At 41.0% G+C, this 15,034-nt stretch overlaps 2 protein-coding genes across 3 annotated transcripts in view; both read right to left on the bottom strand.

Moving 5' to 3' along the window:
* Positions 1-8,226, bottom strand: part of cfap57 (cilia and flagella associated protein 57) — a 42,399-nt gene extending 34,173 nt beyond the window's left edge. Inside the window, exons 1-5 of one of the 2 annotated variants that reach the window (XM_033632778.2) lie at positions 7,896-8,226; positions 6,832-7,145; positions 6,407-6,654; positions 4,664-4,853; positions 4,432-4,584 (exon numbers count right to left, since the gene is read on the bottom strand). In XM_033632778.2, coding sequence (XP_033488669.2) covers positions 4,432-4,584; positions 4,664-4,853; positions 6,407-6,654; positions 6,832-7,145; positions 7,896-8,052 — 1,062 coding nt within the window. In that variant the 5' untranslated portion in view covers positions 8,053-8,226. The remainder of the gene's footprint in view (positions 1-4,431; positions 4,585-4,663; positions 4,854-6,406; positions 6,655-6,831; positions 7,146-7,895) is intronic. The other variant, XM_033632779.2, reaches the window with a different exon arrangement.
* A 2,266-nt stretch (positions 8,227-10,492) lies between these two features.
* The window catches only part of efcc1 (EF-hand and coiled-coil domain containing 1), a 75,693-nt gene continuing 71,151 nt past the window's right edge, over positions 10,493-15,034 (bottom strand). Inside the window, exons 7-8 of the mRNA XM_033633910.2 lie at positions 13,060-13,129; positions 10,493-12,911 (exon numbers count right to left, since the gene is read on the bottom strand). Of these exons, the coding sequence (XP_033489801.1) occupies positions 12,778-12,911; positions 13,060-13,129 (204 nt within the window). The 3' untranslated portion in view covers positions 10,493-12,777. The remainder of the gene's footprint in view (positions 12,912-13,059; positions 13,130-15,034) is intronic.

Genomic DNA, 15,034 nt, shown 5'->3' with positions numbered 1-15,034 from the left:
CTCTACTGTACTCTGCTCTGTTCTACTCTGCTCTACTTTGCTCTACTCTGCTCCATTCTACTATACTCTGGTCTACTCTGCTCTACTCTATTCTGCTCTGCTCTACTCTATACTCTGCTCTGTTCTACTCTGCTCTACTTTGCTCTACTCTGCTCTACTCTACTATACTCTACTCTGATCTTCTCTACTCTACTCTTCTCTACTCTGCTCTACTCTATACTCTACTCTTCTCTATTCTGCTCTACTCTGCTCTGTTCTGCTCTACTCTGCTCTGCTCTATACTCTACTCTTCTCTACTCTATTCTGCTCTACTCTGCTCTGTTCTTCTCTACTCTGCTCTACTTTGCTCTACTCTATTCTATTCTGCTCTACTCTACTCTGTTCTGCTCTACTATGCTCTTCTCTACACTGCTCTACTCTACTATGCTCTGCTCTATTCTGGTCTGCTCTACTCTACTCTACTATACTCTGCTATGCTCTGCTTTACTCGATAATCTGCTCTGCTCTACTCTATTCTGCTCTGCTCTACTCTACTATGCTCTCCTCTACTCTATAATCTGCTCTACTCTGCTCTACACTATTCTGCTCTGCTATGCTCTTCTCTATTCTGCTCTGCTCTACTTTGCTCTACTCTATTCTGCTCTACTCTGCTCTGCTCTACTTTGCTCTACTCTACTCTACTCTACTCTACTATACTCTACTCTGCTTTAGTCTGCTCTACTTTGCTCTACTCTACTATACTCTGCTCAAACCTGTAAGTTAAAACAAATATTGCGAAAATTTGAAAGGAATTGGCGATTAACCAAACTGGAAGAATCTCGTTCTGGACAGACAGTCTCAAAACTTATAAGAGGGGCCTCCGCAATGCCAGAGCAAACTATTACTCAGCATTAATAGAAGACAATAAGAACAACCCCAGGTTTCTTTTCAGCACTGTAGCCAGGCTGACTGAGAGTCAGAGCTCTATTGAGCCTTGTATTCCTTTAGCCCTTAGCAGTAATGATTTTATGAGCTTTTTTAATGACAAAATTCTAACTATTAGAGGCAAAATTCATGACCTCCTGTCCTCAAATAGTACCTATCTAACCTCAAACACAGCTGTAAAACCTAATATATATTTAGATTGCTTCTCCCCAATTTCTCTTCAAGAATTGACAGCAGTGATTTCTTCATCTAAATCATCAACATGTCTCTTAGACCCCATTCCAACTAGGCTACTTAAGGAGGTCTTTCCTTTAGTTAACGCTCATATATTAGATATGATCAATCTATCCTTATTAACAGGCTATGTACCACAGTCTTTTAAGGTAGCTGTAATTAAACCTCTACTAAAAAAGCCCACCCTGTATCCAGAGGTGTTAGCCAACTATAGACCAATATCTAATCTTCCCTTTATGTCAAAGATCCTTGAGAAAGTAGTCGCAGACCAGCTGTGTGATTTTCTCCATGATAATAATTTATTTGAGGAATTTCAGTCAGGATTTAGAGTGCATCATAGCACTAGTTAAAATTACAAATGACCTTCTGATTGCTTCAGACAAAGGACTTGTCTCTGTACTTGTTTTATTAGATCTTAGTGCGGCGTTTGACACAATTAACCATCAAATTCTACTGCAGAGACTGGATCACTTAATTGGCCTAAAAGGTTCTGCACTAAGCTGGTTTAAATCTTATTTATCTGATCGTTTTCAGTTTGTTGACGTTCATAATGAATCATCCTTACGTACCAAAGTTTGTTTTGGAGTTCCGCAAGGTTCTGTGCTCAGACCAATCCTATTTACTCTATATATGCTTCCTTTAGGTAACATCATCAGAAATCACTCTATAAATTTCCACTGTTATGCGGATGATACACAGTTGTATTTATCAATGAAGCCAGAAGAAAGTAATCAATTAACTAAACTCCATAACTGCCTTAAAGACATAAAAACTTGGATAAGCACCAATTTCCTGATGTTAAATTCAGATGAAACTGAAGTTATTGTTCTTGGCCCCAAACAACTTAGAGACTCTTTATCTGATGACATAGTTTCTCTAGATGGCATTGCTCTGGCCTCTAGCACTACTGTAAGAAACCCTGGAGTAATATTTGATCAATATTTGTCTTTTAATTTTCATTTAAAACAAACCTCACGGACTGCATTTTTTCATCTGCGTAATATTGCGAAAATTAGGCCTATCCTGACCCGAAAAGATGCAGAAAAATTGGTCCACGCTTTTGTTACCTCTAGGCTGGATTACTGTAACTCTCTATTATCAGGTAGCTCTAGTAAGTCCTTAAAAACTCTCCAGCTAATTCAGAATGCAGCAGCATGTGTACTAACAGGAACTAAGAAACAAGATCATATTTCTCCTGTTTTAGCTTCTCTGCACTGGCTCCCTGTAAAATCCAGAATTGAATTTAAAATCCTACTGTTAACTTATAAAGCTCTAAATGGTCAAGCTCCGTCATATCTTAGAGAGCTCATAGTGCCATATTATCCCACCAAAACACTGCGCTCTGAGAACGCAGGGTTTCTCCTGGTCCCTAAAGTCTCCAAAAGTAGATCAGGAGCCAGAGCCTTCAGCTATCAGGCTCCTCTCCTGTGGAATCATCTTCCTGTTACGGTCCGGGAGGCAGACACCGTCTCCACATTTAAGACTAGACTTAAGACTTTCCTCTTTGATAAAGCTTATAGTTAGGGCTGGCTCAGGCTTGCCCTGTACCAGCCCCTAGTTAGGCTGACTTAGGCCTAGTCTGCTGGGGGACCTCCTATAATACACCGGGCACCTTCTCTCTCTCTCTCTCTCTCTCTGTCTCTCTCTTTCTCTCTCTCTCTCTCTCTCTCATGTCCTGTTACTGCATCTTGCTAACTCAGCCGTACTGCATGTCACTAACTCGGCTTCTTCTCCGGAGCCTTTGTGCTCCACTGTCTCGCAGGTTAACTTATATCGCAGCAGTGCCTGGATAGTATGACGTGTGTGGTTGTGCTGCTGCCGTGGTCCTGCCTGATGCCTCCTGCTGCTGCTGTTATCATTAGTTATACTTCTACTGTTATTATACACATATGATTATTGTCACATATGTATACTATCAGATATTAATATATACTTTCAACATATTGTACCACAATAGCCAGAATTATAATTATAATATTATTATTTTCATTAATGTTGTTGTAAGCTATTATCATTACCGACTGTCCTGCATCTGTCTCTGTCTCTCTCTCTTTCTGTGTCATACGGATTACTGTTAATTTATTATGTTGATCTGTTCTGTACGACATCTATTGCACGTCTGTCCGTCCTGAAGAGGGATCCCTCCTCAGTTGCTCTTCCTGAGGTTTCTACAATTTTTTTCCCCGTTAAAGGGTTTTTTTGGGGGAGTTTTTCCTTATCTGCTGCGAGGGTCCAAAGGACAGAGGGATGTTGTATGCTGTAAAGCCCTGCGAGGCAAATTGTGATTTGTGATATTGGGCTTTATAAATAAAATTGAAAATTGATTGATTGACTAGTGGCGCTTCTCCTCTTTTTGGAAACACTACAGAGTCAGAATCACGATATGAATTTTTGATATGATACTAAAATATATACTGGTATTATCGTAAATGAGATGATATGGCACACCCCTATTGGCCACCATCCAATTAAGCATACCCAAAAGCAAAGCCCTGCGCTGGGTCGGGTATCCAATGGGTACCTGACCTATATGTGTGTGTGTGTGTGTGTATATATTTGTGTGTGTGATTATACTTAAGATGTGCATGATTATAAAGCCACAATTCCTTTTATTTTGAAAGTCAGTGACACAAGTGGAACTTGATCATGTCGTCACATTCGTGGTGGAAGGAGCATGCTAAAATGTTTCCTAACCTGGCAGTGATTGAATGATTTTGCCATCCTGCCATCGAGCGCAGCCAGTGACAGAGAACCCAGCTTAAAGTGAGTAACTGTAGGCTGTGTATGTTTAATCACTGGTGCGGGTTGGTTCACAGGACTTCTATTAATGGGTGTGGGCATTCATTACCCCGACCTCCTCCCTAAATGGACTTTCTCACTCTTTATACTATCTGAGTTGCTTTGAGCTTCTAATAAAGATAGAGTTTACATTGGAGCAAGGTGAAAGCCTGGTGCGTCTCATAGAGACAGGTGACAAAGCATCTGTATTTGATGACCTGGTAGTGAGCCCAGGCTGAATGTTCACATGAAAGTGTAATCTACCAGGAATGTGGGTTTGTACAAATTTCACTGGCCAATACAGTGCCCTGTCAGATGACATCAGACTGCATGGTTAAAACAGTTTTTTGCTGTACAACCACGTGTGTTTTGCTGGAGCCCTCTGCATTGGCACCTGGCTGTGCCAATGCAGTGGTCTCACTGAAATGAATGAGGAGGCTGCAGTGTGACTGTTGGTCACAGTGTCAGTGGTGGTGCTGGTAGAGGTGACTGTACCTTGTTGATCTCCACAGAGGACAGGCTGCAGCTGTACAGCTGTCCTCTGTCTGTGCTGATGGCCAGAGTCTCCTCTGCTGGACTGATGCATATGGTGTCAATCTCTTGGCATTCCACTGGGGTCAGCTCATTGTTGTATGGGTGTGATGGAATCTGACAGAAAACATCAAGCGTCACACTCTGAAACACACACAGAGTCTGCAGTGGTACTGTTACCTGCAGGAACATTTACCCGAATCTCCCTGCTTTTTCTATAACTGTCCTCCTCGTACTTTTCAAAAAGACAGATGGTGCTGGACCCCAAAGAGCACACAAAGCCCTTGGAGTAGGACAGAATGGCTGTGATGCGAAGCACGTTGGGACCTTCAGCCACATCAGTGTCTTTGATGTTCTTCATCTCCATTTGCCTGTGCAGTGAATTACTGAAATTTACAACATGAAGATACAGAAAAAAATACACTGATCAGTAAAGGATGCTTCAAAACCACACTGATACGTTTGATTGAAAAAAGGCACTGATGGAACGTGGAGTATACTGCATCATCATTGCACCCACTGTTAATGCCCAGACTGTTTTACAAACGCATTGGCCACATGCAGTAAATGTGCAAGACAGGCCAAATGAGAGTTAAGTCCAACTTTGTTTTATAGAAATTGATAGATTAAGCTGTGTTTACTCTCAACAAATTAGGGTGGGGCAATATATGGCCTGGCCCTACAGCAGATTCTACCTAAACATCAACAACATGGACTGCACTTGTATAGTGCTCTTCTGGTCTATTGACCACTCAAAGCACTTTTTAAACTACAAGTCACATTCACCCATTCACACACACTGGTGCCCGAGGCCACCATACACAATGCCATACTGCCACTCACACACTGATGGAACAGCCACTGTGAGTAACTTGGCGTTCAGTTACTTGCCCATGAATATTTTGACATGCCGACTGGAGGAGCTGGGGATGGAATTGCCAATCTTTCAATTAGTGGACAACCTGCTCTACCTCCTGAGCCACAGCTACCACTGATAGTCTAACTAACAAGCGAGGGTGGTGATTCAGATCATGACCCTGACTCAAGTCGGACATAATTTCATGGATCTGATTACTTTACAGTGGACTTTGTTCCACTGTTGCCCAAAACCAGTGAAAACAATAGTTTGCAAAAATGTAATACCAAGTGAAGTACCCAGTGCATTGACATGCACAGTGGAGCTACGGTGAAAGCTTGAATAGGCCATTTAATCAGACTACTGTCCTTGTCGCAGTATACAAGCACGGGAGAGGAACCCATTAATTGACCAAAGTACGTTCGACTCCACTACGATAGGTGGCAATATGCCCCCTTACAGCTTGTTACTATTGGGCCTTTTTTCCGGTTGACCTATTACATCACAGACCAGACAATCAAATGTCGTCCAGCTGTTCCGCCACTCTTTTGATCAGGTCGCCATTCCATGTTTACCTTCCATCCATGTATTTTAAAATATTTAACTCTTTCAGCTGACACAGCATGAACTGTGTCTCCTCATCCATCAAAAAATGCACAGCTCTGGATGTAGATTTTGCCATGTTGTAACTGGCTTCTTCTTCTGTTACGCATTTATTGCTTTTCAGCTTTTGGGTCAGGAGTAATTTGACTCCCAATTGCAATACCTGGGTGTGTTAGTCCAACTTGAGAAAGATGATTTAGTATGATTTCGGTTGGACTAACAGGTTTACATGTATTTTAAAAGTCCAGTTTTGGTTGGAGTAATATAATAACACATTTTTTCTAACGGCATGTAAATGTAGTGAGTGAAGATAACTGAGCAAACTTCATCCACTGACGAAGATGGTGAGATGTATCTGAAAGCTCTTGGAAAATCTTTTTTGTCAAAATGAAACATGTTTGTTTTGTTAATCTCACTAGCAATAAAACTATTAACAGCAGGTTTCCCTGTGCACAGTTTTAATGGGGGTCATCTTCCGACCTGTCAGACTGTTTAGAAGCAGTGTTAATCTCTCTTCTCAGATCTCCAGATTCAAACACTAGCAGTCTGCCTGTGTCTGTTCCAGTGATCACCCGCTCCTCCGTCATCCAGGTATGGCACAGGAAGTTGATGGACTCCACCTTTGGACAGCTGCTCTGTTTCAGGGCTCCCTCTGAGTAGCAGAACAGCTTGAACACACCTGTTCCACTCACACAGAGCTGCATGTTGTTGTAAGGGTTGAAGCTGACCTGATGGGACATCAATAAAATAACAGAACATCCTCAGACCATGCATGCCTGCACATACAAAATCTGTTGCACTGAAACAGACCTGTGTGTTAATGACAAAAAGAGTGAAAAAACTGAATTTCCCCTCAGGGGGATTAATAAAGTATATTAAATTAAATTAAATTATGGATGACTCACCTGGGTAACAGAATTGTTTGAGTTACTGGTGTTCACTGTTGCCAGGACTTTCTGTTTTTCCCAAAGCCACAAGATCAGCATCCACTCTGGGCCACCCGTCTGGCCTATCAGGTACTTGGAATCAGGGGAGAAAGCCATGCAGACAAACTCTTGAACAAATATGTCTCCTGCAGTCAGAACTTTTCTCTTTCTGCCCTGCTCATGTTGCAGGTCGAACACTGTGATGGTGGCCTTGTCACCACACTCTGACACTGCCAGATAACGCAGGTTGGCACTGATGGCCAGAGCACGCATGCCCTGGCTTTTTTCTGAGCCTGTAGAGACAACAGAAATGACATGACAAACAACTACTAAGGACTATGAGACTGTTCGTTATTTCCATAAATTATTTTTAAGCACTGGGGAGGACTAGGCTTAGGGGAGGGGCATACAAATTTAAATCGCTGTATTTATTTTCGATTTTTGTAGATTTTTGAAGGAAATATGTTCAGTAGGCATGTTTTCTTTAATAATGCCCCCCCAGGAACTGTAAAAACAGAAATTATAATTGAATTTTCACATTTCCAATGGTTCTTGGACACGTGCTACCAATGCTTCTGTCAGAAAAAAAACATGACCAAATCTGAGATTAAAATTGTAATATTTCATCAAAATTACTTTATACTGCATGTCATTTAAAATTTGGCCAAAAATAAACCATCTGCACAAACTAGTGAAAAACCGAGGCTTTTTTCAACTCATAGGATTTCCGCTTCAACTTTTAACTTTCAAATATCAAAAGGTAAGTTTGTAAAATAAAAACTAATTTATGGGTCATGCATTTGTAGCATCTGGGAGGGTCAAATAAAACACACACACACACACACACACACACACACACACACACACACACAAACAAAATCAAACTAAGTCACACTTAAGCCATCCCCCTCCTCTGATAAGTAAAGAACAGTCCCTAATACCGCGTATAATAAACTCACTAACGGGAACAACATTGATCATAGCCTAAGAAATGGCTGTGAAAGTTTCAAAAGATATCCGACACTAACAATCCTTCAGCTTACCTGGAATGAACCTCTGACATCTTTGGACGGTGTTGTAGCACACACAACTGTTTCCGCTGGGGAAAACGACAGTTTGCTCATCGAAGAAACACAAATTGTTACTCACACCTGTCCGTAGACCGAAGATGAAATGTGGCTGAGCTACAACAGTGGCCATTTTTTCAGCAGACTTAAAAAAAAATTAAGCAGCAAACAGAGTCTGACATTATAAAAATCTACATGGACTCTCCACACATAACGGCTACTTCCACTAACACACAATCATTTAATTTTGAAAGCCAGAAAGGAGCTCACGCGACTGAGTATCTCCACTGTGACATCTATGCTAGTGTGAGCAGAGCCTCTGTGTGATGAGTTCCGTCGCTAGGCAACCCAGGATATCCCGCGAGAACCTGAGAACTCGTTTAAAGTTCTCTTTCCACTCTTCGTCTCTCTATCCACCGTAGTAATACAAGCTTTGTATTTTTCCCTCTGTTTTTTTATATTTTTTCGGATATTCTACCATAAGTACCTGACAAACTTTTGTTTACTTTATCTGCTTTATGAATTCGCTTCTTTTTTTAATGACGCGTTGTCTTGCGAGATTCCCGGGGTTGCCAGGCGACGCAACTAATAGTATGAGTGATAATATTAATGAAGGGCTGAGCTTTGTCTAGTGGTGGAATGTAAAGTGGACCAATCAAGCACTATAGAGCTACTTATAATTACAGTTTTGATGTACTTAGCCGACTTTACTTGGGCATGATCACATCAAATCGATCAAATCGAATCAATTTTATGCCGAATATCAACTTGATCAAGAGGCCTAGAGCTTCAGTAGAGGCAGAGAAGTTCAGCAATGTACAGGGGTGTAAGCCCATGTAGGCTAAGGCTCTAAAAACAAAAGTACTTAAAAATCAGTCTCTATGGCACAGTGATGCAGTGGTTAACATTGTCCTCTGGTGCAGTGGTTAGCATTGCAAGAGGGTTCCATGGTTCAAACCCAGGGTGGGGGAGCCTTTCTCTCCCTGTGTCAGCATAGGTTTTTACTCCGGCTTCCTCCCACAATCCAAAGATGTGCAGGTTAGGTTAGGTTAACTGGTGACTCTAAATTGCCCATAGGTGAATGTGAATGTGAGTGCAAATGGTTGTCTGTCTCTATGTCTCATTCCTGCAATAGTCTGCTGACCTGCTGGGTAATATGTATGTTGATGTTGTCCAGAATCAGGTTTCTGTTTCATCATGAAACTAGACGATAGGCCTATGATTTATAGTAGCTAGTGTGCAAAGGGTGAAAAATCTCAAGCTGGGCTCATCTGCAAGCGGATATAACATAAAAGCGGCAGTAAGACACTCTGTTGGTTTAATATATAGTATACGCCTAAAATTCTGTGTGTGTGTGTGTGTGCATGCTTCATAACTAATGACTAGGATGCACTAGAGCCAGTCATAATAGCGTGCACTGGGGCCCAACGTAACTACCTTATTCCACTGTAGCCAGTGCATGGATGCTACCGGTGTAATGCTGTCTCTTTGGTACCAGTGAGAAGTCTTGTCTCTTGATGGATTTAGGATTTAATTAAAGGTATAATTGTGTGTCGTTAAAGGAGACATTGTGCTTGTGGAAGATGCAGCCCAGAGGGAGCATGTACGGAGCAAATAAATGGGCCCCAAGATAGAACGTTGAGGTACACTGCAAGTGACGGGCAGTAGAAGAGGCTGCCAATCAGAGAAAGACCTGTCAGATAAATAGGAGGCAAACCACTTGAGGGCAGAGCCCTGGATGCCAACCAGTTCTTTAAGATGACTGAATAAAAAATAATGATCAACAGTATCAAAAGCTGTGCTGAGGTCTAAACAAATTTAATAGAATTCAGACCTCAGTGTGGTTTTTGATACTTATATATCTAAAAGATATTATAGCCTGCTGCTGTTTTATACCTCTACACTGTATTTCAGAGGATATTATTGTGGCCTACTTTTTACTTCCCTACATTTATTTGAGAGTCAGAATTTTTATTTTACATAGAAAATAAGTGACTGCCTCACAGGAAGTCCTCATTTTGAACAGGGACTCAGAGTCCAATAGGTTTGTGCAGGTAGACTAGAAGTAAATGCAGCCAGCTGTTTTGGTATATAGATCAAGGTATTACCAGTAAATGCCAAAGACCAAGGAATAAAAGACAATCATATTTTGGTACTAAAACATACAGTACATCTGAAAATTCACTTTTATAACTTAAATTTAGGAGGTCTGTAAATGAGTGCAGTCCACTGGAGTTGACAATCTAGCAGTTCAAAGCTTGAATTCATCATTTATTCATCAGTGAATTTAATGACTGAAATGATCACTAAAACTACAGCTTACCCTCCAGCCTGCACAGTGGACTAAAGAAAGTTCAGATATTTGCAATAAGAAATTAAAGTTGGGTTAAAATAATATTTTAAACAAATGACTTGTTGGAGAGTGATCTAACATTTAAATGTCATCTTGTTTTCCATGATGAGTTGTTTCCTTATCCCTCGATGTGGATCAGGTGTTTTGAGTTAGCAGCAGTAGAAGTTAGACATTTCTTTTTCACAGGCATAAATAAAAAAAATCACAGCTATCCCGAGTGTGTATATCAAAGGCTTTAATGGTACGATTCAATAACAACGGTGATTGGTTTTGCATCTGAGGCTCTCATTTCAAGACAACAATTACAAGGCAACCGATCCATCTAATGTGAAAACATTTAAAATGTTTGAATGAGTAATGCTGCATCACACAAAGAGACAGGTGTCAGACACTGCTTTTAATAATTCAATAGAATAGTTGCAGTGGTGTGGGCCATATATTGTTTTGTGTTGTTTGTATGAATAGAACTTGTTGTACATGAGTGTCTTTGTGGTGCAAATGCATCTGCAGAATGCTCTGGAGGCATGGATAATGCTTGTGCTGAGGTAACAAATTTCCCCCTTGGAGACAATTAAGTGATATTGTGATATGGTCGTTGTGTGCCACCTTCTTGAGTCAGACACACACAGCAGCCTCTCAAATAAAAAATAAAAAATGACATTGTAATTATTTGACAAATATTAGCACATTAATGCAGCCTATTTAGAGTTTCTAAATACTAGTGATGCCTGTGTGTTTAAGGCTTACAAAGACCAAAACTAATGATGCATTTGGAAAACCGTTGTCCCCTCCGATGCTAAAAATGTTCAACCTTACCACAAGGAAGTTGCCTTTAAAAGGGAGACAAACTAGTAAATACCAGTGGGACTTCGGACAAGTCCCATGAAATCAAGATTTATAGTACAAGGTAAACATTCAACCATAACACATCATGAGCAACAAGTGTAGCAGGTTAATGGCCAGGATACTGTATCCATAACATCTATAAAAAACTACATCTGCTTGCTGATGAAGAACGTGTGATATAGTCACAAACTTTGGAACAAGCAAGTGGGAAACAAGTTGAAGCCAGACTGTCAGTATGTTTTTTTCAGCTTTAAAGTTTCCAGCTTTTTCATTGGTCCAATTCATGTCATGATATCGCTCATAGATGAGTACCAGAATACAAACACCTGGTAGATACCAAATGGCTGATCTATTCCAACATTATTGACATTAATGACTGAACCACATGAATGCATCATTAGGCCCTGATCACACAGAAAAGGCACTGCACTGCCTTTTGTTTTTAAACTGAATGCCACTGGCAAAAAAAAGCTTGCTGTGCCTTTTCACTGTTGCTAGGCAACCACCTCATCACCTCTTTACTCTAACCTTTCTGTGTAATCAATCTACCATTTTATTTTATTTATTTCACAGTAGTTTGTTTCTAGTTAATAAAATGGACAGGCAGAGGGTACTTGCTGTAGCTCTGGTTGAAGGTGAGAGGCTGTCAGCTAATAGTTTGTTGGGCACAGGGAAACTGAGATCTGTGTGGGTACATGAGACCCTAAAAAAGAGGGTGGATCACGGGGAGTACCACCAGTTTGTCCAGGAGCTTCGCCTCCACGATGGCTGTTTCCAGGCATATTTTAGGATGAATCAGGGGCAGTCTGACATCCTGTAAACTTCTTGTTGTGACCATCACAGAAGGCCAGCCCCTAAAATCATCTGATTGGACAATGGGAAAAAAGCGGAGATGATGTGGGCTGCTTTTCGGCTCAGTTTTTCAACTCAAGGAGTTCAGAGTGCTCTGACAAAAACACCAGGTGCCCAGAGTGCAAAAAAGCAAGGCATGTAGCAGTGCATAAACAGTGAGTAAAAAGCTTCATTCTCATTAAGAACAATTACAAAAAGCCACCTCCACCTGCTAAAACGCTTTCTGTGTGATTGGGGCCTACACATCAATTAGGCATCTTGAGGGTCCCAAAGTACACAGCCATGTGGTTATGTGGGTTCAATGTAGGCTTCATTTCTCTGTACACTTTGCAGAGGACTTTGTAATCACACAGGCTTGTCAAGTTATTACGATACATTTATCTTGATATGCAGACTTAGATAAATTAAGTTTCCTTTAAATTCTATCAGGGATTTTGTTGACCAGTGGAGGTCCATACAATTCACAGACTGTGAAATACACTTTAAAGTTTAGCTTATTACAACATTTTCACATTCAGAGCTCTGTTGTTGAAAAACAAAATCCATATTGGACGATGAAAGAGTATGTGCAATAAAATATCTTGAAACATATGTATTTGCATGAATTTCCTTTAAATGTAACAAAGCCCTTAGCTATACTAATGAACAGCTAGTATCTCTTATATATAATAGGATGTGAGGAGTATATAAGCTACATTATAATACACTATACACATCAATTGGCTTGTTTTGTGAGCATCGTCAAGCTTTCAGTGTTCTCTAGAAAGTCTGTTGGCACATGAATGGCCCAGCAGGAGGCAATCTTGATTAGCAGGAGATGATGAGGGCATTCAGAGACTGTTGACTCTGTGTTTGCTCCAAAGGTCCACTGCCAGACAGAATCTCATAGGCAGCCAGTTCATGATAGAGAGCGTTGAGCACCTCCAGAATGTGTGCTTTCCCTGTGCGAAAACAGAACAGATGTGACCACCTGAGGGAATTACCTGGTGAGAATTTGATTTAATTCCCTGACCTGAGTAAATGTAAATTTTCATCATTACATTTCACAGGACTTGTATTGATTTTATTGGACGTGTGAGCTCTACTAACCATGTTGTGGGTCGCTGCAAGACCCCAAAGTGCTGAGCAGGATTTTCCCAAGGGACCTCCGAGAGACGTTCTGAAACAGGAGAGGGCTGTTCTCAGATGACTATCAGGTGGTTAACAGACACTTTAACAGGCAGTCTGAGGCTTGTAACCACTGAGGTTCTCACACATGTTCAACAACTGAAATGCTCTACAGATCTATAATCAGTCCCAGTGTTAGGGTTAGATCACAAAAGAATGGCCCAATCCCAATTCCTGTCTTAACCCTCAATCTTAACCCTCAGTCTCAAAAATCCGCGCTCCCGCGAAGTGCTAGTGCTGTCCCGATTCTCAGAGTGTTGAGTTGAGGGTCAAGAATATGGGCTGTATGGCCCTCACTTTTAAGATTTTTCAGGACCACCCTTGGTAGTGAGTGCTATCCCAGAATCCTTTGCGCATCATCCGCCGAGCCCAGCCGAGCCCGGCCGAGTACAGACGATTCAGTCAATGCAAGATGGCGGCGACAAGCATAAGGAAGCGGAGTCATCAATGTGAGTATTTTCCTCGTTAATAGTTGTTTTAAAATTATGATAACTATTGCATTATCTTAGTTTAACATCATTTTATGGACTATAGACCTCTTTGTAGCGTAACACACATATTCTTTTGGCTAGCTAACGAAGCCGGTGTTTCGGATTTACTCGCGACCCTGTTAACTGGCGACCTTCAGCCGAATGCGTCTGTGGTTGTCGTAGTGACAACAGCTGTTTTCAACCAGGAAGAGAACACGTAGCTGTCCTCGCGAAGGCCTCTTTATTCAGTTTTTTATAACAACATCAAAACATAGCCGACCTGACCCGTCTTTGGACTCTTGTTGGAGGAACCCAGTAACGGACCGACACTCAGTCGCGGTTTGAATCACACTTGTTATGACGGAATGTTGAAAACAGGAAGAGGCCAAGTTGCTTTTCCTGTAAATCTGACTCCTATCTCGAATAAATTTTCTAAATAGGCCTACACAGTTTCGTCTCTGGTGCCTGCCTAAATAAACATGAGCCATATTAAAGAACCGTTCAGCCCTGTGAAACGTAAAAAAGAATATTTTCTCGAGATTCGCACCCGCTTCATTATGGGAAAATAAATTAAAAGCACGCAGTTAACGTGGTGCGCCACTATGACAACACCACTTCACTGACAGATCCAATAAAAATCCGACAACATACAGCCAGCTATGTCTTCAAATTGGGAGGTAGCCAGATCAACTTGTCACCACACTGTCCATGCACTGAGGAACATTTTACAATCTCACTGCTTTCCAATACAAAAACCAGCGGTTTTAAATCCACTTAATTCATAAACCTAACGTTTATTGTTGTGCTACAGGTCGATAAAGCCAATATTCATATTCTCACTTGGAAATACTTTATTTTAAATTAAGCAATAAAGCAGCAGCTGTATAATAGATTTATCTCTAAGATAAATTATCTATTTATGTTGTAGCATTAAGGCGATTAAAAGCGTACAAATATGACAAACACTAGGCTGTAGGCTATGTGGTATGAAAGTCCATTAACTCCTGCAAAGCGTTTTAGAGTACCGAGGGGGAGTTAGTTTGACGTTGGATATTCGGATATTCATTTTGGGTTCAACAGTGATTTCCACCTCCCTCTCATAGGCAGAAAATAGTGAGCAACAAAGAGAATGGCTAATACCCCCATACCCCCCTTACTGGACCCAGACACCCCACACCAATGTAGAATGGTTTTGCCAAGTGGGCCTAATAAGGCACACCTCTTTATAAATGTGTTTCATGCTCTATTTTATCTATTATCCAACGGCAAACTAACTTCACCAGGAGTCACATGCAGTGCACCCTTAGAATCACTTGGTCTTGCCATGATCTGAGAAATCTGAGAAAGTCCCTATTTGCGTAGAATATGAACTTGACACTTTCACTTAGTTCCGATGTCATGTTTCCTACCAGCACAATGCTACTGAG

This window comes from Epinephelus lanceolatus, chromosome 1 (genome assembly GCF_041903045.1).
Source record: "Epinephelus lanceolatus isolate andai-2023 chromosome 1, ASM4190304v1, whole genome shotgun sequence".
Taxonomy (NCBI): Eukaryota; Metazoa; Chordata; class Actinopteri; order Perciformes; family Serranidae; genus Epinephelus; species Epinephelus lanceolatus.
The sequence above is the reverse complement of the archived record's forward strand: the minus strand, read 5'-3'. Positions and strand labels throughout refer to the sequence as shown.